Source organism: Chrysochloris asiatica, unplaced genomic scaffold, assembly GCF_000296735.1.
Source record: "Chrysochloris asiatica unplaced genomic scaffold, ChrAsi1.0 scaffold00042, whole genome shotgun sequence".
Classification (NCBI taxonomy): Eukaryota; Metazoa; Chordata; class Mammalia; order Afrosoricida; family Chrysochloridae; genus Chrysochloris; species Chrysochloris asiatica.
Genome location: NW_006408560.1, coordinates 15,352,078 through 15,374,741, shown reverse-complemented (window position 1 = coordinate 15,374,741; position 22,664 = coordinate 15,352,078). Strand labels below are relative to the sequence as shown.

Here is a 22,664-nt window from a genome sequence, read left to right as displayed (position 1 = left end):
CCCCCTCCCATCCTGTGGGACCTCCCAGAGTTGTGTGTCTCTTTCCTATCCTGGCTCTGAAATTGGTAGCCCTGAGTGGGTGGGAGGTGGAGTAAGACAGGGGTGGGTGGGTCCCTCCTCTTAGTGCCTGTATCCTCCTGGCTGCCACTGGCCTCCTCAGTGCATGTCAGCTGGCCCTATATGTCTCCTCTGTGTGCTTTGAGGTGAATACTGTTGGGAAGTGCTAGTCTTAGATTGAGCTAGGATTCTAGGCTTGGGGCCCATTCCTTCAGAGCAGGAGTCAGCAAACTATGGCCCGTGGATCAAATCTGTCTCCTGCCTCTTTTTGTAACTATAAGTTTTATTGGAACACAGCCACACTCAGGCATTTACACATTGTCTACAGCTGCTTTCATGTCATAGAGGCAGATTTAATTCATCACTACAGAGACTATATGGTTTGCAAAGCCTGCAATATTTATTAGATAGCCCTTTATAGAAAAAAAATGTGCTGGCCCCCTGCTCTAAGGGGATAGGTGAGTTGGCTATTTATTTATCTAAAAGAGTAGAACTCATTCTTTAAACAAAAAGTATAGATTGAGACTAATGAGTTAAACAGATTGGCATGGAAGAGCTCTGGTTGAAGTTGGGTAGGGGCTCCGTAGCCCTGGGTGCTACTGTGTGATCTTAGGCCTTAGGGTTTCCTGAGTGGGTGTAAAGTCCACTGCTCTAGATCTGGTCTGATGCGCTCTAATAGGTTGAACCAGGGGTGCCAGGGATACTCACATCCTGGCATCCAGTACACCATGCTAGCCATTCACTAACTGGACAGGTGTTCTCTCAGCACATTCTCGGCACCAGGCTCCAGAATGGGAACCACTATTCTAGGCACAAGTAGCAGCTGGTGAACCCAGCCTGGGTCTGTGAAGAAGAGTAGGGGCTGCAGGGGGCTGGCAAAGGGTAAGGTTCTCTAATACCCAAACTCTAGGGAGCTGCATGCACGCACTCTGACCAGAGACCTTTGAGGCAGTTGTGGCAGTGTGGAAAGAGCCCTCAGTGTGAGGTCAGCCTGTGCTTGACTGTGGCAGGCTGTCACCTCAGCTGCGATTTCCTCATTTGGAGGATGGGGTTGAGATGCTGCCAGCCCCTCAGAGGGGTTCTGTGAGGCTATCCAGTGTGCACAGGGAGCAGGGCTAGGGCTGATGAGGGCTGACAGTCCTCTCGTCATGACCCTCCCCTCCCAGGACGAAGTACAGAAGGTGTCCTGCAGACCATGAACTGATTATTGGCCCCCGATCGTTCATGAACACAGTGTAAGGTGTGCTGACACCCACCACCCAGCAAGCCCTCCCCTCCCTAGCACTGAAGACCCTCGGAGAAGATGGGGAGGAAAAAGATTCAGATCCAGCGAATCACTGATGAACGGAACCGACAGGTAAGGGGATGCCCGGGCCACACAGAGCTAGCGCCCTAAGAGAACTTCCTGGAAGAAGGGGGCTCTCAAAAGTTATTATGGTAGGGGAAGGACTAAGATGGGAAAAGAGGAGCCCTCACCTTCTTGCAGATCTTGTACCCTGTGTTGTAGGACTCTCAGACAGGCTATGTCCCCATCCAGGAGCAATCTGCGAGCCTTAGGCCACACCTGGGCTTTTCCCCCCTTTCCAAAATGAATCTTTCCGTTCTCCCCCAAGGACACCTTCCTATTCTCCCCTGACCTCTTCCCAGCTCTCTGCACGGAGATGTGGAGTTCTGTTCATCTAAATCCCCTCCCTTCAGTGACTTGTCTCAGAGCTGGGTCTTGGCCATGTGTTGATAGAAGGGTGCCTGTCATTCTTTGCCTGAACCAGAGGCCCCAGATGATAGAGAGTGTGTCACCTTGAGAATGAGGGCTCCTGAGGGCAGGGGCTGTATTCTGCTACCTGTAGACTGGGACTTCGGGGCAGGCCTTGACTGAGCCGGACCTGGCTGCCTACCTGCCCGCCTGCAGGTGACATTCACCAAGAGGAAGTTTGGGCTGATGAAGAAGGCATATGAGTTGAGTGTGCTGTGTGACTGCGAGATTGCTCTTATCATCTTCAACCACTCCAACAAGCTGTTCCAGTACGCCAGCACCGACATGGACAAGGTGCTACTCAAGTATACGGAGTACAACGAGCCACACGAGAGCCGCACCAATGCTGACATCATTGAGGTAGGCCCCCACCCATGTGCACCATCCCCCCTCCTACAACCATACACAGAGACCTGCTTGTGCACACTTGCCCCTCCTAGCCCCTCACCTGTGTGCACACACATGCAAACCCACATCCTCTCATAGAAACCCAAGGTGGAAGGAGAGCAGTGTAAATGAACAGGCCAGTGCCAAGGCTTCCTGGCTGTCAGGTGGGGCCAGCACTCTCGCCCCCCACCATCCCTGTCATTCCTGCCATGGCATAACATTTTTCTGCTGCCTTCTCTTCAGTTTCATTTCTCTCTCTTTTGCTCTGAGCTGACTTCTTTTCTTTGTCTCCCTCTTTGTTTCCATCTCTTCTGCTGCGTGTGGTCCCCTGTAACTTTATTTTTTCTTTCAATGAGCCAACATTGTGAGCTGTTGAAGGATACAGGCTTTAGAATCCAGGTCTTTACTGGCTGTGGGCAGGAGTTTAGCCTCCTCGAACCTTCATGTTCTTCCACAAATGGTGTCTAGTGCCTGCTTTGAAGGGTATTGTCTGGACTGAATGAGACAGCCCATTTCTCCGTCTTCACATTCAAGTACAGCACTTTTGTGCTAATGAAGACAGTGCCCAGGAAGCCACTGGCCCATCTTCCTAGAGTAAGAATTTAACTCAAAGATTTGGAGGAAATTCTTCTATTTTTGTACCAGAGAAAATGATTCACACTAGACTAGAATGTAAAATCCATACTCGTTTTAATGACCAGACAAGTATCTTGTAGATACTGGGATGTGGGAGAGGGCAACTTTGAGGTTGACTCCAGGCCCACAAGGTATACCTCTATTTTGTTCAGATCCCCCACTCCCAGTGGATATGTGTGAAATGCTTTAGCGTGAGGACAAGGGTATTGTACAGTGTTGGCCCCCAGTAAGAACTCAGTAAATGCTACAAGGGGCCTTAAAAAAGTTCGTGAGAAAAATTCCATGATTTATTAACTCCATTTCCCATGAACTTTTTGAAGCCCCTTTGAAGTTTCCTCTTTGCCTTTCTATATCATACTTTTTCTATCTCTAGCTCTCTGTGTCCCTATTGCTGCCAATGTGTATCCCTGGGGACCCCCTGCTATCAGTGTCAGCCCTTCTTCTCCTAAACTGAGCCCAGAGATTGAGTTGGGTAAGCCAGCTCTCTGGGGAGCTCTCAGTGCATTCTGACCAGAGCTTGCCAAGGAGTGGACAGCCTCTCAGTCCATTCCCCATGGAACCCCTTCCTCACCTATCACCTCAGAAGTACACAGCTCCCTGCCAGCTGCATCCATTGGGTTGGGCCCACCTCCCACAAAACTCAGGTATTCAAATGTCTCCCCCACCCACCAGATCTCCACACACTATTCCAAGAGTCATTGATAGTGAGGATGGAAGGGTGACACTGAGGAATGGAGATAGGGAACCTTGATAAAGACAGTTGGGGGTAGATATGGGGAGGGTCTTAGAAAAGGACTGGAAGGACCTCAGGGGAAGCTGGCATGGGAGGGACATTCACCCCACTGACAGCAGTGCGGTTACAGACCCTGAGGAAGAAGGGTTTCAACGGCTGCGACAGCCCCGAGCCGGATGGGGAGGACTCACTGGAGCAGAGCCCCCTGCTGGAGGACAAGTACCGGCGCGCCAGTGAGGAGCTCGACGGGCTCTTCCGGCGCTATGGGGTGAGCCCCACTCACTCTCTCTCTGTTGGCCCCCCTTCCGGCCCCTCCCCCCCCCCCCAGGCGCTGCACAAGAAGCACAGGGAATGTGAGAGCCCTGAGGTGGACGAGGTGTTTGCCCTGACCCCCCAGACGGAGGAGAAATATAAAAAGATAGACGAGGAATTTGATAAAATGATGCAGAGTTATAGACTGGCCGTGAGTAGTCGCATGGAGCAGAGCCTCCCTGTGGTGCATGGTGTGGCTTTGCGGCCCAGCCCTCTCAGCTGCCTCTGATGGATGTTCTGCTCTGAGCCATGCTGGGGCTATTGGTGACTACTGAGGAATCTCTGACCTGGTCATGATAAACTTGTGACCCTTGCTGGGATTCATCTGGAATGGAGTGTAAGCCAGGAGAGGCCTGGAGTATGTCCCTCACCAGCAAGCAATGTGTAGATGATGTGAGATACATAGATGACAGGAAAGTAAAAGGTGCTCTTTGTCCAGATCTTTTCTGGGGAGAGAGTCCCTTGGGCTTGTTCTGATGTCCCCACTTTGGGACACGCAGTAGGATTGTTTAGGGGAAGCAGACTGTTATAGGGGAAAGCAGAGAGGTGGAGGTACATTCCCTCTGCAGTAGGCTGGAGGGATGAAAGACCATAAGTTAAATGATGTCCCTGATCCATGGCACAGGCCTTTAACTGCTGTGTGTGTGAGTTTGGGTCTGCACTCAGGTCCTCTAACGTGTTCCTGTGTGTCCTGCCTGGCTGAGGACTAACCCACCTCCACTTGGAGGTTCCAGGTGTCCTGCTCCTGTCTGTACTGAGCAGAGCTGTGTTCTTATTCTCTGGGCCAGAGCTGGATCCCCAGAGCACTCCCACCAACATTCTTCCTTAGAGGGAGTGGCAGGCAGGACTCTTAAGAGGGCCCAGGGTAGAGAGATTGACCTGTTGGCCCTAGGATGCCACAGCCCAGAAACTAGATAAACCTATACCTGCCCACCCAGGCAAAATGGGTCAAGGGTGAGGAACTGACCTGCCCTGACTGTGCCTCTCCATCTTTCTATCCAGTCAGCTGTCCCAGCCCCCAATTTTGCCATGCCTGTCACGGTACCCGTGTCCAATCAGAGCTCACTTCAGTTCAGCAATCCCGGCGGCTCCCTGGTCACCCCTTCCCTGGTGACGTCATCCCTCACGGATCCTCGACTCCTATCTCCTCAGCAGCCAGCGCTGCAGAGGAACAGCGTGTCTCCTGGCCTGCCCCAGCGACCAGCCAGTGCAGGTGAGTGGACTGGTAGGTACATAGGTGAGACAGGTAGGGACTTCGTGATTCTGTTCTCAATAACTGCTATTTTCCCTCCCCCACCATAGCATTTCTCCATTTGTGTGGCTCTTGAGGGAAGGGACTGTGACTCATTTTCCTGGTGTCCTCTTCCCCCTGTTGAGTCCCCAGTACTCACTTTGGAAGCAGGAAATCCTGTCAGCTCATAATGGTTCTGTTGTACCTCTAGGGGCCATGCTTGGGGGAGACCTCAGCAATGCTAACGGAGCCTGCCCCAGCCCTGTTGGTAAGTACAACTGCTTTTCTACCTGGGGATGGGGCTGGGCCCAAGGATCCCAAAAGACATAGATAGGAGAGGAGGGTGCTTCCAGGACTTAAGGTGGATATAGATTCAAGATGTCTAAGTTCCTGGATTTATTATCTGTAGCGGTGACTGGTGGGGATAATCTAAAGTGATGTAGGCTCAGGGAATTCTGGGCAAATTGTAGGCTTGAACTAACATTTCTAGCTGAAGGGGAAGATCCAGGTAGTTCCATCTGAGTCGGGAGTAGTAGTGTATGGTTGAGAGCTAGAGGATGGAATATCTGATGTTAGCAGCCAGATGGACAGTACGCATGGACAAACACATACATGCATTGTACATTCTCACTGTCACAGAATTGTCCAGGCATCAGCTGTGCACTTGTGATCTTAGCATCCATAAGGCACAGAGGAAAGGCTGCCTGTCCCTACCCAGCAGCTGACAGCCCCTCCTACCCTGTGCCGCTGTCCAGCGGGATGACTATGATTTTGAATGTCACCATTGACGTCACCCTGACATTCCTGCCATTCTCAGAGTGATCCGGGAACTGGGATAGAGGCAGCCACACGCTTCCGGGGCACAACGTGCTTTTAGGGGACAAAGCAAAGTGGCATTTCTGGCAGTAGTCACCCCACATGCACAGCCTTTAGAATCCCCTGGCTTGGCCTCAGGTGCCATTATAGCACCTCCCTGGCAGTAATTGTGCACTCAGGTCAGAAAATTGGGGCGGGTAGTTGGTGAATAGCCCTCCCTCTCCAGGGAGCGGGCCAGAGAAATGCCTGCACACCTGAAGGAAGCAGTGAAACATAGAGGTCTTTGAGCCCAGCTAGTGGAAAGTGAGTAAGAGCCCTGGCTTGGCTTCCAGCCATCTGTATGACCCTGGACAAGTCACTACACCTCTGCCCACCAGGCCTCAAGTTTCCTCCTCCTTAAACAGGGCTAGTAATACATGCCTCGTCCATCTTGCAGGGTTAGTGTGAGGATTAAATGAGATAATGTCTATGAGAAAACCCTTTGTAGATTGTGGACTGTGGAAGAAATATACAAGATGGTTATTATGGCTGCTATTGTAGTCTAATTATGGTGGCGGCGGCTGTGTGATCACTGTCCCTGTGCCAGTAACACCACCACCACCAGCTAATGGCTCATGTCCCCGAATCTGTTAGCTGCTTGTCATGTGCTGATCTAAATCACAGCCTCCCAGCTTGTGGAGAGAGAGCAGTCTGAGTGGTTGGTGATTTGTCCTGGTGTCCAGGATCCTCGCTGAGCCCAGATTCTAGGCCTCTTACTCTTCCATCGTGGGTGGTTGTGGGCCGCCTCCATTGGGAGAAGATTGTGGAATCTGAAGGTGCTGACCTTCCTCTGTGGAGACCGAAGGAGAGAAAAGGTGGGGAGAGGACTGGCTAAAGAAGAACCTCTGTCCCTTGTGGGGGACAGGAGGTAATGACTGGATCCAAGTCCTTCTTACCAACCTCAGAGCGTCCCCCTGTCCATCCTGGCCCACACATGTAGCAGTGAGGTAGGAGGCTGAACCTAGTGACTGGGGTGTGAAAGGTGTTTTCTTAGTCTTATTTCCAAGGCAGGATGATTTCAGGGGGAAGGCTGATAGCTCAGCACTATAGCTTGAGTCTTGCTTTAGGAGGGTCGGGTTGATAGGAGTGAGGCCAGGGAGGCATTAACAGGACTAGGGATAGGCCCATGCTTTCCATTTTATCCTCCTCTTTTCACTTCTCCAGGGAATGGCTATGTCAGTGCACGGGCTTCCCCTGGCCTCCTCCCTGTGGCCAATGGCAACAGTCTCAACAAAGTCATACCTGCCAAGTCTCCGCCCCCACCCACCCACAGCGCCCAGCTTGGGGCCCCCAGCCGCAAGCCTGACCTTCGGGTCATCACTTCCCAGGGAGGAAAGGGATTAATGCATCACTTGGTGAGTGGATAGATGGCCCAGGTAGGGAACATGGGTATGGGGCGAGAGGACTAGGATTGAGCAGATCTCTCACAGGAGAGATGAAGTTTAACCTTCCAGCAGTTAGGACTTCCAAGCATGGCTTTTCATGAGCTCCTTTTCCCCAGATGACCTAATGAGGTTGGTACATAGAAGAACCAGCCTCCCAGGAGGTGGGAGACAAGATTCTATGATGCTGGGAGGATGGTGGAAGAGGCTTGCCATTGCAGCAGGAAGATGGGATGAAATTGTGAGGGTTTCCTAATGGGTGGAGACTGAGAGACAGCATCTTCTGCATTATCAGTCAGGACAGTGAAGATGTCTTTCCTTAGTTGGGGGCTTCCCTAGCTTCCCTCTGTTTTCATGTGCTCTTTCCTGAAGCAAGCCAGCATGCTCCTCTGCAAAGAGGTGGATGGGGTGACTATAGGGACCTTTGTGTGTGTGGGTGTGTGTTTAGGGGAGGGCAGGCAGGGGCCAGACACTCAATCATCCCCTTGGTTTTATTTCTGCTCCCAGACTGAGGACCATTTAGATTTGGTAAGTGAGGCTGTGAGATGTTTGCTGTGGCTTTGAATTCTGGGTCAGCCCATTGCTCTGCAGTCACCTAGCATGGAGTATGTGTGTGTCCTTGCCCTGTCTCCTGTTTGTATAGTGTGTTGTTGGTTCGTTCAGTTACTTGCCAGAGGCTGTGCTAGTGCCAAACAGAATATAAAGGTGAATAGGGTGGGAGTGCAGGGGTTAGACATGCATGTGTGTGCCCCAGTATATACAGATTGTCTTCATGGAGTGCCGCATTTGTGCAGACGTACTTTTGCTATGTGTATACTTAATGTGTGTGCTAGGAGAGTGGGCCAGCCCCAGGCCTCAGAAATCCCACCTGATTTGTTCCAGGATGCCTGGATTCGGCCCATGAACTAACTATATACAGGGCTGGATCCTATCTGCCACCTTAACAGTATTCAGGCCCACAGAGCTTTCTTGAATCAAAGACAGGGACCTCCTTAGGAGGGATGCTGTCTGGACAGCAGAATTGATTTTCCAGGGAGCTGAGGCCAAGAAACAGTCAGAATGTCCTTTCTGGTGGCGGGGCCTCCCTTCCCTCCCTTTCTGCTGCGCTCTTTCCTGTACACAGCCCAGTTCTCAGGCACTCGGAGTCATACACCGGCGCATGCTCACTCTCTCTTGCGCTCTCACACACTCTTACTCTCACTCTCTTTCTCATATACTCACCCTCAGCCAGGAGTGGGGCGGGGGGCTCCTCCCTCCCCAGCTCTCTGACAGTAGGCCAGAGAGGCTGGAAAAGGCAGGCAGACTTTGGCGGCCAACAAAGCAGCAGTTTCGGCCCCAGCGTGGAGCTGGAATAAACAAGTGACTCAGCGGCAGATGGAGCTGACAGCCTCACACACGTGTGTGCATACACGCAGGCACACGCCACGCCAGGCCCCGCATTCCCCTCACACATGCCAGCACACATCTCCCAGGGTGTGCGCTACAGTGTAATGGGTGGAGAGGAGACTCCAGAGGGACCACACAGGAGAAGAGAAGTGTCTGTAGCCCTTCCCTCATACTGCCCAAGGTGGCTGGACCCTGTGTTTTGTTGGGGCTACAGAGCCGAATGTGTGGCCTCCTGTTTGCATGAGTGTAGGAGTGAATGAATCTATGTGCATGTTTTTCTCCATGAATCTCATTGTCTCTTAGAATGCACCAGCGTGTGTTTGTGTATCTGTGCGGTCCCCCACTCAAAGGGACCTCACCTTGGCCTTGGAATTCAGGGACCCAGCTTAGCCTTGGGGTGGAAGGCCAGGATGAGGCAGCACACTCACCTGCCATTTCCTAACAGACACTTCTTTTCTATAGAACAATGCCCAGCGCCTTGGGGTCTCCCAGTCTACCCACGCACTTACCACCCCAGTGGTTTCCGTGGCAACACCAAGTTTACTCAGCCAGGGCCTCCCCTTCTCTTCCATGCCCACCGCCTACAACACAGGTGAGTGTTCATGTGACATGTATATGTGTGCACTTGTACTTGAGGCAGAGGAGGGACATTAGATATTCCTTAGGGAAGGCCCCAATCTGATGAAGACCCTTGATATAATGAGGGTTACCAGATTTAGCAAATAAAAATGTAAGAGGCCCGATTAACTTGAATTTCAAATAAAAACCACAAATAGTTTTTTAGTGTATGTTCCACACTAAAAAATAATATGTTGTTTTATCTGAAATTAAAACTTCTATTTCTAATGTAAAGCCTCCTGTCTGAGGAGGAAACAGGACAAGGGTGGATTGAGCAGATGGTTCGGGCTCTAGACTCCAGAATTGGGGAATGGGGAAAGGAACGTGGTCAGTTCAGCAAGACATCCTGAGGAACATGAAGGAATGAGGAAGAGAAGAGCCGGGAGAGGGCGGAGACCAGAGGGGAAGCCTGCTCAGGGTAGATTTGCCCAGTTTCTTAGAAGCACCTTGCAGGGGCTTTAGAGCAAGGTGGAGAAGGGGGTCTCTTGGCCTGATGATGCCTTGGTGGTGGAGTAGGAAAAAAGGAGGAAGACTGGTGAAGGTTGGAAAGGGCGAATCTGAAGGTGAAGTCATCAGAGGACATGGGAACAGTCTTTGGGTAGGAGAATTCAGACAGGACACCCAGTCCCCGGGCTGTCTTGGGTCCCCAGGGCTGTCGTCGTCTCTGTCACCCACTTAAACCTGCCTGGCTGCCCAGGAACAGTCTGTGACACTCTGGGCCTTCCTTGCCTGCACACCAAACTTCTGTGTCAAGAAAGACTTCTGAATGGCAAGGCCTTGTCACCTTGTTCCCAGAGCATTTATGTAGCTAGGAACCTGGGCTAGCTCCAGCTGAAGAGACCTGCTTTCCTCCAGGTTCCCACATGTGAATGGTTTAGGTTGAGTATGTTCCTGTGATGAGATTAGCCTGGAATAAAAGATCCCTAAACTTCCCCTGAAACCCCCATCCTAGAATCGAACCATGCTAAGTTCCATATACTAGTACAAGTGTCCAGAAAACCCCACTGCTTAGGGAAACCTCTTGTGGCAGGTAAGAGAACTGGAGGAACTCATACTGAGTGACCAGACTCTAGCATGGCTGTCTGTGTCTCTTGCTTATGCGCCCACTTGTGTACTCACCCCCAGATTACTACGTCCTCAGGCAGCTTCAGAGAGGACCGCTTCAGATGGCCGCACCCTGTGGGCTGTCTCCTCATGTGTGAGAGGTGTGGGTGGACAGGAGGGCTCTGAGGTTCTTCCAGTCCTGCCATCTGAGACTTTGGGACCCAACTAGAAAAGCCGGCTTCCTGAGGTGGGCAAGGTGGGGGCGGTGGCAAGGACTACACAGATGACCTTCCTTGAGCTGTTATTCGGGAATCCCAGAATGGTGGGGTTTTTCTTGTGATGTCTGAGTCACCATTTTCCTGTGCCCCACTGCCAGTCTTTTTGAAGCAGTGGAAAGGTTGGTTGGTGTCAGTAAGACCAGAACAGGCCCTAAGAAGGCCAGCCTTGAGAGTCTTGAGTTGTCAGCCTGGTTTGAAAGGTTCTGACCCTGGGCCTGTCCTTGGAGCCCTGCTGGGAAGTGTATGGGATTTCTCACATCCTATCATAAATGAGGGGCTCCAGTTCTTCTTGCTACAGGGATAGGTAAGCAGACCTCAATTTAAACAACAGGTGTTTTCAGGTGACCCTAGGTGTATAAACAAAAGCCCAACGAACACATTGCTATTTAGTTGTTCACTGTTTACAGTCTTTGGCCCTAGTTCAAGTTCCGGCTGGGGGTGATGGTAATGTCTTCGGTAAGGGACAGGCCTGGCCCCTTGTTGACACTGGCTGAGAAGTCTGGCTGTGGTCACCCTGATAGCAGACCGAGTGGGCTGCCAGGTGGCCTCTGGACCACATTCCTCCTCCTGGTTTGAGGGAGTTGGAGTGGGGTGGGAACAGTGCAGGTCTGGGGGTTCTCGCCCCTTCACTTGCTGAGGGGCTTTGGGCAAGGTGCTGCACTGCCTTGGGCTTGGCTTCCTTATTTGTATATCCAGGGTTGTTAATACTTGATCCTAGGGACCCCTTTCTGTCCTTGCTCTGCCTTTTAAATATCAACTTAGCAGAACCCTGGCTTATGTTACAAGACCAGAGGCAGACCTAGATCATCTCTAGGGTGAGATTTAAAGGTAATAAAGAGACCTGTATTCTAGTCTTGGCTGTGCCCAGGGCTTGCTTTGTGACCGAGGACATGTTGCCTCATTTGTAAAGGAATGATACTACTAGGCAAATTTTTTGAATTGTTATTATGTGCCAAACACTGGTCTGCGTGCTTTATGTGTGTTAGCTCACAACAGTTAATTGGCATATGCAGAATGATTGCTTCCAATTTATAGGCAGAGGATCAGTAACTTGCCCAAGGTCATATGACCCATAAATGAGGTAGCCAGGAAGTTTGACTTTAGAACTCATGCCTTTAACTCGCAGCTATATTGCAGAGATAATACTACCTTCCTTGCACAGAAACAAAGGGCTGGAGCAAGTGACCCTTTGGGTCATTTGGATATAGCGTAAGGATATAGCGTTGGGATGATTGGGAAATGTGGTCTCCCACCATCACAATGCAGTCTCCCTCTGTTCCTCAAGAATGAAATTGTCAAAACTGTTCCAAACAGGATGCAACATGAACTATAACACTGCTGTGTAAATTGTGGAACGTTGCATGGTACTGTTTATTCTATAACAGCATAAACATCAAAGTTCCTTCATTAAGATAGAAAATTTAAAAAATAATGAGTACCATCTCATGAGGGTATTTGCCAGAACCTTGTCTAGTTGTGCCCGGGCACGTCTCCCTTGCAGTCTCTCTGCTATTTGTTATTATTGGTGTTTTTGTTGGGACACCTTTTATCAGTTGGCCAGGTAGCCGGCTTCTAAATTTCATCTTCTTTTTATTTATTTTAAGGTTTTTATTGTGGTTGAGTGAAAGTTTACAGGGCGTATCATCAGTTTTACATTCAATAAATCATATACCTTGTTTCATTACAATGATTATAATCCCCTCCATGAACCATCAGTTAACAGTATTTCTATCTATTCACTTTATCTTTTTTTAAAAAACAAAACAGAAAAAAACCACTCAAGCATATATAATAATTTACACCTCCAAAGGGTACATTCTGCAAGTCTGCCTCCTGGTCACCAGCTCTTAGTCCCTCTCTTCCCATGAATCTAGAGTCCTCAGCTGCTCCCCCTCTCTATGACCCCATCTCTGCCTCAGTCTCTGGCATCACTGCTTCTCTGGATAAGGTCCTGCATTCTGCTTGTGCTCTTCTCCCTTGATGATCCTAGGGTCCTCTGTTTCTGGACTGGATTAACCACTCCCTGTTTTTGTTACAAAACATCTACCTTTATAACTGTGACAGTCACAATTAGTCATGATAACAGTTATTCACTGTTGAATCTTACAAATCTTATCCCCATCTCTTCACCAGACCCATCTAGACAAGATGAAAACTATTCAGGGGGGACTCTGTCTTCCCCCCCATACTCTTAAACTAAACTCCCTCTAGAAACCTTGTAAGCCAGTCACTTCATGCCTTTATCACCCCCTCATTTTAGGTAGCCAATGTATAAGTTGCCCATCCCTATCTACCCTGTGTACAGAGGGGATAGCATTGATACTTGATGTGGAGACTCCTTCCCTCTCTGTTGGTATTTAGAGTTACTACCTCCATGACTTTAGGTGAGATTCATCAAATTGTAACAATTTACCCTTGTTTTCTTTATCAAAAACTATTTTGTTTTGTAATCTTCCTCTAGTCGAGTTCTGATTATCAAGCCATCGAGGCTAGGTCAAATGGGTACTTTCTGCAAGTTTTAGTGTTCTTGTGCATCTCCCCTCACTTCATATCAGCTGGATGCCTCACTCTCAGCGCTAGCCCTTTGTGGCTGTGTCCTTGCCTATGGGCTCAAGTGCCCCCAGGTCTTATCACGCTTTGGACCAACCAGCCCTTCCTCTTCTGTCTCTCATCTCCAGGTCACTGGGAGTCTATGGACTGTGGTTTAACTCAGCCCATTTCTTCATTGCTACCTTTCCCCTTCTTTCATTCACCAGTAGACATGTAAGCTCTTCAAGCTTACATGCCTGTTCATGTGTTCCCTTTGAGTTTCATTCTTAGAGGGGAGTTAGTCCTGAAGGATCTTGATTGCTTGCCTTGATGGCTTCCTGGTGAGCAGCTTGCTTATTCTTGTAGTAGCTAGTCATGCTGACATTTTTGTATTGGGTTTTTCCTGATGATCTTTCTTGGAAGATGTATCTTCTGTTTCTCTAGCTGTTCCAGGCTGGTCTGCTTGTCCTTGCTAGTGGGAATGTCCCACCTCATAATGTTCTAGCTGGGACTCAGGATTCCACCTAAGTTTATATACTCTGCAAAGGCTTTGCAAGAGACCTATTTCACAGGGCAAGTTCTAGAACCCCTTTTAGGTATTACAATCAGTTATAGGCTGAAGACGGGCTTACAAGCTTTCTGTAATCATGTGTCCCAACATTCCTTTTCTATCTCACCCAAATGTCTGTTTTACAATAGAAGGCAAGGAAAACCTATATTCATAAGACAGTCAAGCATTTTAGTATTATTTCTCCTCTTCAAACTGCCTAGATCCCTGTATCCCAGATCCCTGTTGTTCCAAGGTTGAGCATGCATCACTATTTACCTCTGTCCCACTTAGGCCATATAAACCTGTCTCAGTGTTCCCCTATCTATCTTGTTCTTCCGCCACCTCCCCCTACTTGTATTGCCCTCCCAAACACCTGAACTAAACCCCCCACCCCAACCCCACTGTTGTGGTTACCTTATATTCCATTAATTTTTCCCTCCATTTAAGACAGTCTATTTTATCCTGTAATCTACCTGACCTTCCCACCACCTGAATCTCTGTTTCTCTGTATCTTCTTTCACATTGTAATTGTTTTGATCATAGACTGACCCCGCCCCCAGATCCTCTGTTATTATAATTTTATTCTGTTCTTGACTCTTCCATTTGTTGATTGAGTTCAGGGTGATGCTGCCACGTACGTCATTCTCTAGTTGTTGTCTGTTTTTGTTGGTTCTCAGTCCACAGAACTTCCTTTAGGATGTTTTTCATAGCAGAGTTGGCTTTGGCAATATCCCTTAGCTTCTCTGTTTATCCTGGAATGTTTTGATTACACCATCGTATTTGATTGACAGCTTTGCTGGGTAGAGGATTCTTGGGTGGCAGTTTTTTCTTTCAGGGTTTTACATATGGCTCCCCATTGCCTTCTTGACTGCATGGTTTCTGTTGAGAAATCTGAGCTTAATCTGATTTGCTTGCCTTTGTATGTTGCACTTCTCTTTTCCCTAGCTGCTTTCAGGATTCTGTCCTTATCTTTGATCTTGGAGAGCTTGATTATTATATATCTTGGTGATTGTCTTTTAGGGTCTATCCTTCCTGGAGTTCGTTGAGCTTCTTGAATGCTTATCATTTCACTTTTCAGGATGTTAGGGAAATTTTCTTCCAGAAGCTCTTCAACTATCTCCTCTGTGGACTTGTGTGGTTCTTCCTGTTCTGGAATGCCAATAATTCTTAAATTATTCCTCTTCATGTTGTCCAACATGAATCTTAGTCCTTCTTCAGGTTTTTTTTTAAATCCTTTTTTGTGCTTGCTCTTCTATCTTAGTAGTGTTGAGAGATTTATCTTCTAGCTCACTAGTTCTGGCTTCTATCTCTTCAGTTTACTCCTTTGCCCTTTCAGTGTATTGTCCATTTTTGATATTCTGTTATCAATCGTTTGGATCTCTTTTTATAGGTTTTGAATTGTTTCCAGTACTGTATATATCTTAGTTGATTGTTCCTATAACACTTTCCTAACTTCTTCCTTATTTTTCTCAACTCCATTGTAGAGTAATTTGATACATTTTATAATCATTTTTTCTGAATTCCTTCTCCGGCATTTCCAAAGCCTGCCCATCTTCTAGTATGGATTATAGGTCTACTTCCAGCTCATTTGCCTCAGTCACTTTATCTCATTTCTGGACATGTGCTGATATGGTCATCTGTTTCTGTTTTTTGGGCATATTCAGGAGTTCTCTATCGCCTTAATACTTAGATGGGTGTGTATTTTGGTATTTTTTATGCTTTCTGATTGCCTCCAGGTAGATGTGATCAGGAGATGGGCTTCCCTTTTCACTCTTCTTCCTTTATCTCTGCAGTTCTGTCAGGTGTCAGTGGCTGCTCTGATCCTTCCCCCACTTGGTCTCTTCCAAGATGGAGGCTCCAGGATCAGCTGAGCGCCTTGAATTAGAAAGCACTGGATTTCTTGCTTCTGCTACAAATTCCCCTAGCTGTAAGCCTTCCAACCTTCTAAATATTCCTTTATATGTGGTTCAGAGTTCTGGCACCATCCCCTGAGGCTGCTTGGTCTGGTATTCTGTGTTGTTGCTGACAGAGCTCCTCACTGCACTTCTACCCGATCCGTCATCTTGTCTGTTCCTCTTCTTTTTATTTTTTAATTGTAGTTTTAATGAAAGTTTATATAGCAAGGTAGTTTTTCCACTCAACAATTTATATACATTTTGTTTCTGGACATTAGTTGCCGTCCCTTAAATGTAATAGCACTTTTCTCACTTCCTCCCTGGATTCTCCAATTCCAGTTGTCCAGCTTTCCTGCCCCTTCCTGCTATCTGAACTTTAATTTTGGGAAAATGCTGCCCTTTTCATCTCATATGGCTGATTGTACTGAGAAGTACGTTCCTTGCTGGTATTCACTTTATAGGCCTGTCTTTATAACCCACAGGTGAATTGAGTTCCAGGCTTGAAGGGTGTCTAAGGGTCACAGTCTTAAGGGTTCTACCAATTTCTACCAGGCCACTAAGTCTGATCTTTTTATGATTTTGAATTTTGTTCTCTACATGTTTTTACCCTTTCTGCCCAGGACCTTTGTTTGTGATCCTGATCAGAGCAGTCAGAGCAGCAGGATACCCTCCTGTTCTTCTGGTCTCAGGATCCTAGAGGTTGAGGTTCCCCAGGTCCATTAGTTCTTTGAACTAATTGTTTCCTTGAGTCTTTGATCTTTTTTATTCTTCTTTGCTCCAGATGAGGGGAAGGAAGACCACTAGTTGTATCTTAGATGGCCACTTGCAAGCTTAGAGACCCCAGTCATTACTTTCCACAATAGGGTGGGTGTAGAACAATGTCTTAGTCCTTTTGCTCTTGTAGGCCCTTCTGTTCAAGGAGCAAAAAGAACTGGTAGCAGACATTCATTCATCTTCTTTGTGTTTATGTGTGTGGGCACAGCTGCTCTAACCCTTGTTGCTACTTATGTGTTGACAGTCTTCAAAGACTTGGGGATTTCGCAGAACATAGGATGGTAGATAAAATCATTTGCTTTGGATGCCCCAATTCCCCTAGCATTTACTGTGATTTCTTTCCTGCAGAAGACACTTGATGAGTTGGCTAAAGGGATAACAGATACATATTGTTGTTATAGTGTTTTCGAGTCAATTTTGATTCATTGTAACCCAATCTGACAGAGTAGAATTACCTCATAGGGTTTTCTAGGCTGTAATCGCTACAGGCACAGATGGCCAGGCAATTGTTGGAGCACTGGTGGATTCCAGCCCCTAAACTTTTGGTTAGCATCTAACCTGTAACTCATAGAGCCACCAGGGCTCCTTACATATATATTGACCCTTCCCAATTAACCTTTAGGAGCACTACTGGTGCTGTAGGATAAGCACTGGACTACTAACTGCCACATTAGCAGTTCATACCCACCAGCTGCTTCACAGGAGAAAGATGACGCTTTCTATTCCCATAAAGATTTACAGCCTCAGAAACCCTATCTACGGTTGAAATTGACTCTATGGCAATAGGTTTGTTTTTTGTTTTTTTGTATTAATTAATCTTGAAGGAGTTGTGATAGTACTATGGGATAAGTAGTGGGTTGCTAACCACAAGTCAGTGATTCAAAGCCACCATCAACTTTGTGGGACAATGATGAGGCTGGCTTCTCCTGTAAGTATCGACAGTCTCAAATGCTAAGGAGCAATTCTGCTCTGTCCTATAAGGGAGCTTTGAGTCGTAGGGTTTTTTAAATAAACCTTTTGTCTTCTTTCTATTTGTTTTTAAATATCATTATCAAAGTGGTAACTACATATGGTTCTTAAAAAAATTAAACATGGTGGCAAAAAACACCTCTTTTGTTCCTCTACCACTGACCCCCGTTCTGTATTCCTATATAAAAACCAGCAGCTTGTGTGATCTTCCATCAATATTTTCTCTGCTTACACAAACATTCTTACGTCTGTCTTGATTTTTCTTCCCATATAAATGGACTGCTTCTCATCTTGTTTTTTTCTTTTGGCAATTCTCCTGGAGAGATTTCTTCATATTTGTTGTTGCTGTTAGGTGCCATTGAGTTGGTTCCAAATCATAATGACTCTATGTACAACAGAATGAAACATGGCCTGGCCCAGTGCCATCATCACAATCATTGCTATGTTTAAGACCATTGTTGCAGCCACTGTGTCAGTCTCATTAAGTATCATCTTTTTCGCTAACTTTACCAAACATGATGCTCTTCTCCAGGGACTGGTCTTCTAATAACATGTCCAAAATAGGTGAGATGAAGTTTTACCATCCTCACTTCTAAAGAACATTCTGACTGTACTTCTTCCAAGACAGATTGGTTTGTTCTTCTGACATAGTATAATCAGTATTCTTCGCCAACTCCATAATTCAGATGCATCAGTTCTTCGTTGTTGTTGTTGTTGAGTGCCACTGAATCAGTTCTGATTCATAGCGACCCTATACAGGGTTTCCGAGGAATGAACCCACCAACCTTGTGGTTCAAACTGACCTTGAGGTCCAGTCTTTATCTCACAGTGCCACACCAGGACTCCTAAATTTTTCTTAGGTCTTCCTGTTATTGTTCAGCTTTTACAGGCATATGAGGCAGTTAAAAATACCATGACTTGGTCAAGCACACCTTAGTCTTAAAGTGACATCTTTTTAACACATTTAAGAGGTTTTTTTGCAGCAGATTTGCCCAATACAATATGTTATTTGATATGTTGGCTACTGCTTCTGTGGGCATTGATAGTAGATCAAAGTAAAATTAAATCCTTGGCAATTTCAGTCTTTGTTGATCATGATGTTACTTACTGGTCCACTTGTGAGGATTTTTGTTTTCTTTATGTTGAGATGTAAGTCACTCTCAAGGCTGTAATCTTTGAGTCCTCTTCACTTTCAGCAAGCAAGGTTGTGTCATCTGTATATCCAGGTTGTTAATGAGCCTTTCTCCAATCCTGATGTTGCATTCTTCTTCATATAGTCTGCCTACTCTCATTATCTGCTCAGCATAGAGACTGAATCAGAATGGTCAAAGGATACAACCCTGATTTTAAAGATGTACCTTTCCTGATTTTAAATCATTCAGTTTCCTTTTCTTTTCTTTGGACAATTGCCTCTTGATTTAGGTACAGGTTCCGTATGAGAAGAATTAACTGTTCTGAAATTCCCATTTTTGCAATGTTATCCATAATTTCTTATCCACACAGTTAAATACCTTTGCATAATCAATAAAATACAAGCATCTTTCTGGTATCGTATGTTTTTAGTCAAGATCCATCTGACATCAGCAACTATATAGATGGACTATAATATAGTTAATCAGATTCCACTAATAAGAACATGGGAGTATTTCTTTGGTTTGGTTTTGCAAATAAATGTTAAACAGTATCTTTGTGTGTGTGTGTGTGTGTGTGTGTGTCTCTTTTTCTGATGTTTTGAGGGCTCTTTTGTAACATAAATTCTCCTTGCTAGAACTGCTAGGTCAGAGGATATATGCATGTTATATTTTGATAGATATTGCAAAATTGCTTTTAAAAAATGTAAACTCCCACCTACAGGGATGAGAGTGCTTGCTTTTCTACACCCTCACCCACACTAAGTTTGATCACACCTTCTACTTTTTTTGCCAGTCTGATGGTTAAAAAATAGTACCTCGAGGTTATGATGATTTGCATTTCTTGAACTCTGAATGGTACCTTCACTGACTTTTGATGGGTTTAATTATTCACATTGTTATTAAATCCTCTCTCCTCTCATGGGTATGGCCCTCCTGGAGGTGGCTACCCCATGAGAGCTTCAGGGCTCACCCTCTTGTTTCCTCTGCAGATTACCAGTTGACCAGTGCAGACCTCTCCTCCTTACCAGCCTTCAGTTCGCCTGGGGGGCTGTCTCTAGGCAACGTCACCGCCTGGCAACAGCCACAACAGCCCCAGCAGCCACAACAGCCCCAGCAGCCTCCACAGCCCCAGCCGCAGCCCCAGCCCCAGCCCCAGCAGTCTCAGCAGCCGCAGCAGCCACCTCAGCAACAATCCCACCTGGTCCCTGTGTCTCTCAGCAACCTAATGTGAGTCTTTGTGGGGATGTTCCTGATGAATATGTGGGGAGGGCAAGTTGAGCAGAGAGAGGAGGGTCCTCCTGAGAACTGGGTTCCCCACAAGGACATCTGTTATCAGTGGCCATCCTGTGAGGCTGTGCAAATTGCACCGTGCAGCACAGGGTCACCTGTATAGACCTAGGAGACCCATCCTGAGCCTTTTTCCCCAGCCATTCCCAGCGTGAGGGTGGGGGTGACCTTGGGCTGCAGAAGATGACAGAGATAGGACCGAGAGAAAACTAATATTATATCTTCTCTTCTCTTCACTGACCTCTTTCTTCTGGTCTCCATCCATTGTCTCTCCCCTTCCCGCCCATACCCTGCTCCCCCTCCCCCATTGTCGTCTCTGTCTTTCACTTTGTCCTGTGATCACATCACCTCTTATGTCCCTCATCCATTCTGTTTCTAACCCTTCTATCCCCACCCAACTGCCTGCCTCTAGCCCGGGCAGCCCACTGCCCCATGTGGGTGCTGCCCTTACAGTCACCACCCACCCCCATATTAGCATCAAGTCAGAACCTGTGTCCCCAAGCCGTGAGCGCAGCCCTGCGCCACCGCCTCCTGCTGTGTTTCCGGCTGCCCGCCCAGAGCCTGGTGATGGTCTCAGCAGTCCAGCCGGGAGCTCCTATGAGACAGGGGACCGGGATGACGGACGGGGAGACTTCGGGTCCACACTGGGCCTACTGCGTCCAGCCCCAGAGCCTGAGGCTGAGGGCTCCGCTTTGAAGAGGATGCGGCTCGATACCTGGGTACTGTAGCTTTACCCCTTCAGTCTGCAGTGTCTGCTACACCCAGGGACTGTCCCACGTGCCCCCAACCTATCTTATCTCCCACCTGAGAGGCCTTGTGCCCAGCTAGCCTTTCTACCAGCCCTTTCCCTCTACAAAAGCCAATCTCCTACCTGCTCAGCATCAGTCCCCTGCTCAATGACTTCTTCCCTCTCAGAGCTGGCCCCCGCCAACTGAGTCCTGGTCCTATTGTAGAGAAGGGAGTGGGGGGTGCACGCCCTGTAATCTGGGCCACCCCCTCTCACCCCCTTCTCCATCTCCTCTCTTCACAGACATTAAAGTGACGATTCCCACTCCCCTCCTCTCAGCCTTCCTGATGAAGAGTTGACAATCTCACCGCCCACCCCTCCCTGTCCTGGGCTCCTCCCGCTCGACCCCACATCCTTTCTTGTGCTCCGTGTCCTGTTGACGGTTACATTTGTGTATAATTATTATATTATTATTATTATTATTATTATTATATTTTTTTTTCAATTTGGACTCTCGCTTTGGAGAGGGGATGCTTCCATCCCCTCTCTCTATACCCCCACCATTTTCACTGGCTGGGGGGGGGTCTCTTTTTTTTGCGGGAAGGGGGGGACACTTTGCACGTTGTACACATATGCTGCAGGATGGGGTGGGGAGCCCAGCAAGCCTTGGGAAAGGACAGGTGCTGAAGCCCTGCCCGCGGAGCCCTCTCACCCCATCTCCCAGATAGAGGGGAATAACCAAAAAACTACCAAACAACAAAAACCCATACAGTAGATGGAAACCCCAAAGTTGACTTGATGGGTGGGTTTGTGTTTCAGGGGGAAAGGGAGGCAGAGGTTCTGAACTCAGAGGCTCTGCTTCTGGGCTGTTCATGTGGCCACAGGCACATGGGGCAGAATACCCCAATTGCCCCTGCACCCACACAGGATGCCCACTGATTCTCCTTTCAGCTGTACCCTGTAGGTGTGTGGGTGCTGACTGAGAGGACTGCCGGGAAATCAGAGGCTAGGGGAAAGGACCTGGGGTGGGTCACCTCTCGAAGCACATTTGGAGAGAAAGACAAAGAGAGCCATGAGGAGCGGGCTGAGGAGGGGCAGAAGAGTTGGGGCCAGGGGTGAACTGGATCCCATCCCTTCCCCGGCCTTTTCTCTAAAATACACAGTGCAATAGCTTCCCATCCCTCAGTTGATCCCAGCCCTGTAAGCTGGCCACAATGTGCAGGGACAAGTAGGGAGAAGAACTCACATGAAGTGTCTCAGTCAGAGTCAGTCTTGGGCTTCCCTGGGGGCCTGAGGACCAGAAGGGAGGCAGGTGCACCCCAAGGATCCTTTCATTCAGGGGCAAGTGTCAGTGAGGGGACTCCTTGCACGCACACAAACCCAGAGGAGTAGACACTGGGATGGTCTGTGGGGATGGAGGGAGGGGCAGAGGAGGTCTGCCTCCCTGATGCTTCCTTGCTTCCTCTCCCCAGCCCCTCCTCCCAGCTCCTCTGCTCCTGACCCCACCTCCCTGCTCTTGGCACCCTCATTGTCTCGCTACCTCCTGTACCACCAACCCAGGCCGCACCCCACCTTCCCTCTTGGCTACTGTAATTGTAAATAGCAACCTTTGGAAAAACATTAGCGGTGTAACAGTCTAGGAAACTGTTGGTTTTTTTTTTTGTTGTTGTTGTTGTATTGATATGAAATGAGATTCTATTTTTGTCAAAGTATATTGTAATAATAATGACTCAAACGGCCCGTACTGTACAGACAAGATTCTTCTGCTGTTATTCTTGCTCTCCACCCCCTACCCTGAGTCTGCCCCTCACTTCTGCCCCCTCAGTGGGGGCAGTGGTGAAGGGCCCCAGGGACAGCCGAAGCATACATAGGGTCCTGAGACCTCGGGCTGCATCAAAGATCAAATCAAACTGGAGGAGGCAGTCCCTAGCCCCTTCTCCACCACTACCCCCTGCCCTACAGGGCCTGGGCTGGGGTGACATGGGCAGGCAGGCAGGGTCTGCTCCAGTCCTTTGCGCAAGTCCACTCCTCTGTCCCAGGGGTGTAGCACGCCTCTGGAGTTTCATTCTGATTGGAGAGTAGAGTTAGACAAGGCCCGGTTTAGTAGTGACTGACTGTCTTTGCCCGT

At 48.1% G+C, this 22,664-nt stretch overlaps 1 protein-coding gene across 2 annotated transcripts; it reads left to right on the top strand.

Moving 5' to 3' along the window:
- The first annotated feature begins 1,220 nt into the window (after window positions 1–1,220).
- Window positions 1,221–22,290, top strand: MEF2D (myocyte enhancer factor 2D). Of its 2 annotated transcripts, XM_006861596.1 has the most exons (11): window positions 1,221–1,414; window positions 1,967–2,170; window positions 3,697–3,834; window positions 4,881–5,091; window positions 5,321–5,377; window positions 7,129–7,319; window positions 7,854–7,874; window positions 9,195–9,324; window positions 19,512–19,749; window positions 20,222–20,528; window positions 20,840–21,008. In XM_006861596.1, the coding sequence occupies exons 1-11, from the start codon at window positions 1,361–1,363 to the stop codon at window positions 20,849–20,851; spliced, it is 1,563 nt and encodes a 520-aa protein (XP_006861658.1). In that variant the 5' UTR covers window positions 1,221–1,360; the 3' UTR covers window positions 20,852–21,008. The 2 variants fall into 2 exon arrangements, with proteins under 2 accessions (XP_006861658.1, XP_006861659.1); XM_006861597.1 differs by lacking the exon at window positions 7,854–7,874 and having other exon boundaries at window positions 20,840–22,290.
- Window positions 22,291–22,664: the final 374 nt, after the last annotated feature.

Coding starts and splice junctions, on each gene's coding strand:
- MEF2D (XM_006861596.1), top strand. CDS start 1,361: ATGGGGAGGAAAAAGATTCAGATCCAGCGAATCACTGATGAACGGAAC. Junction 9,325..19,511: donor GCCCACCGCCTACAACACAG/GTGAGTGTTCAT, acceptor TTTCCTCTGCAG/ATTACCAGTTGACCAGTGCA. Junction 19,750..20,221: donor GTGTCTCTCAGCAACCTAAT/GTGAGTCTTTGT, acceptor GCCTGCCTCTAG/CCCGGGCAGCCCACTGCCCC.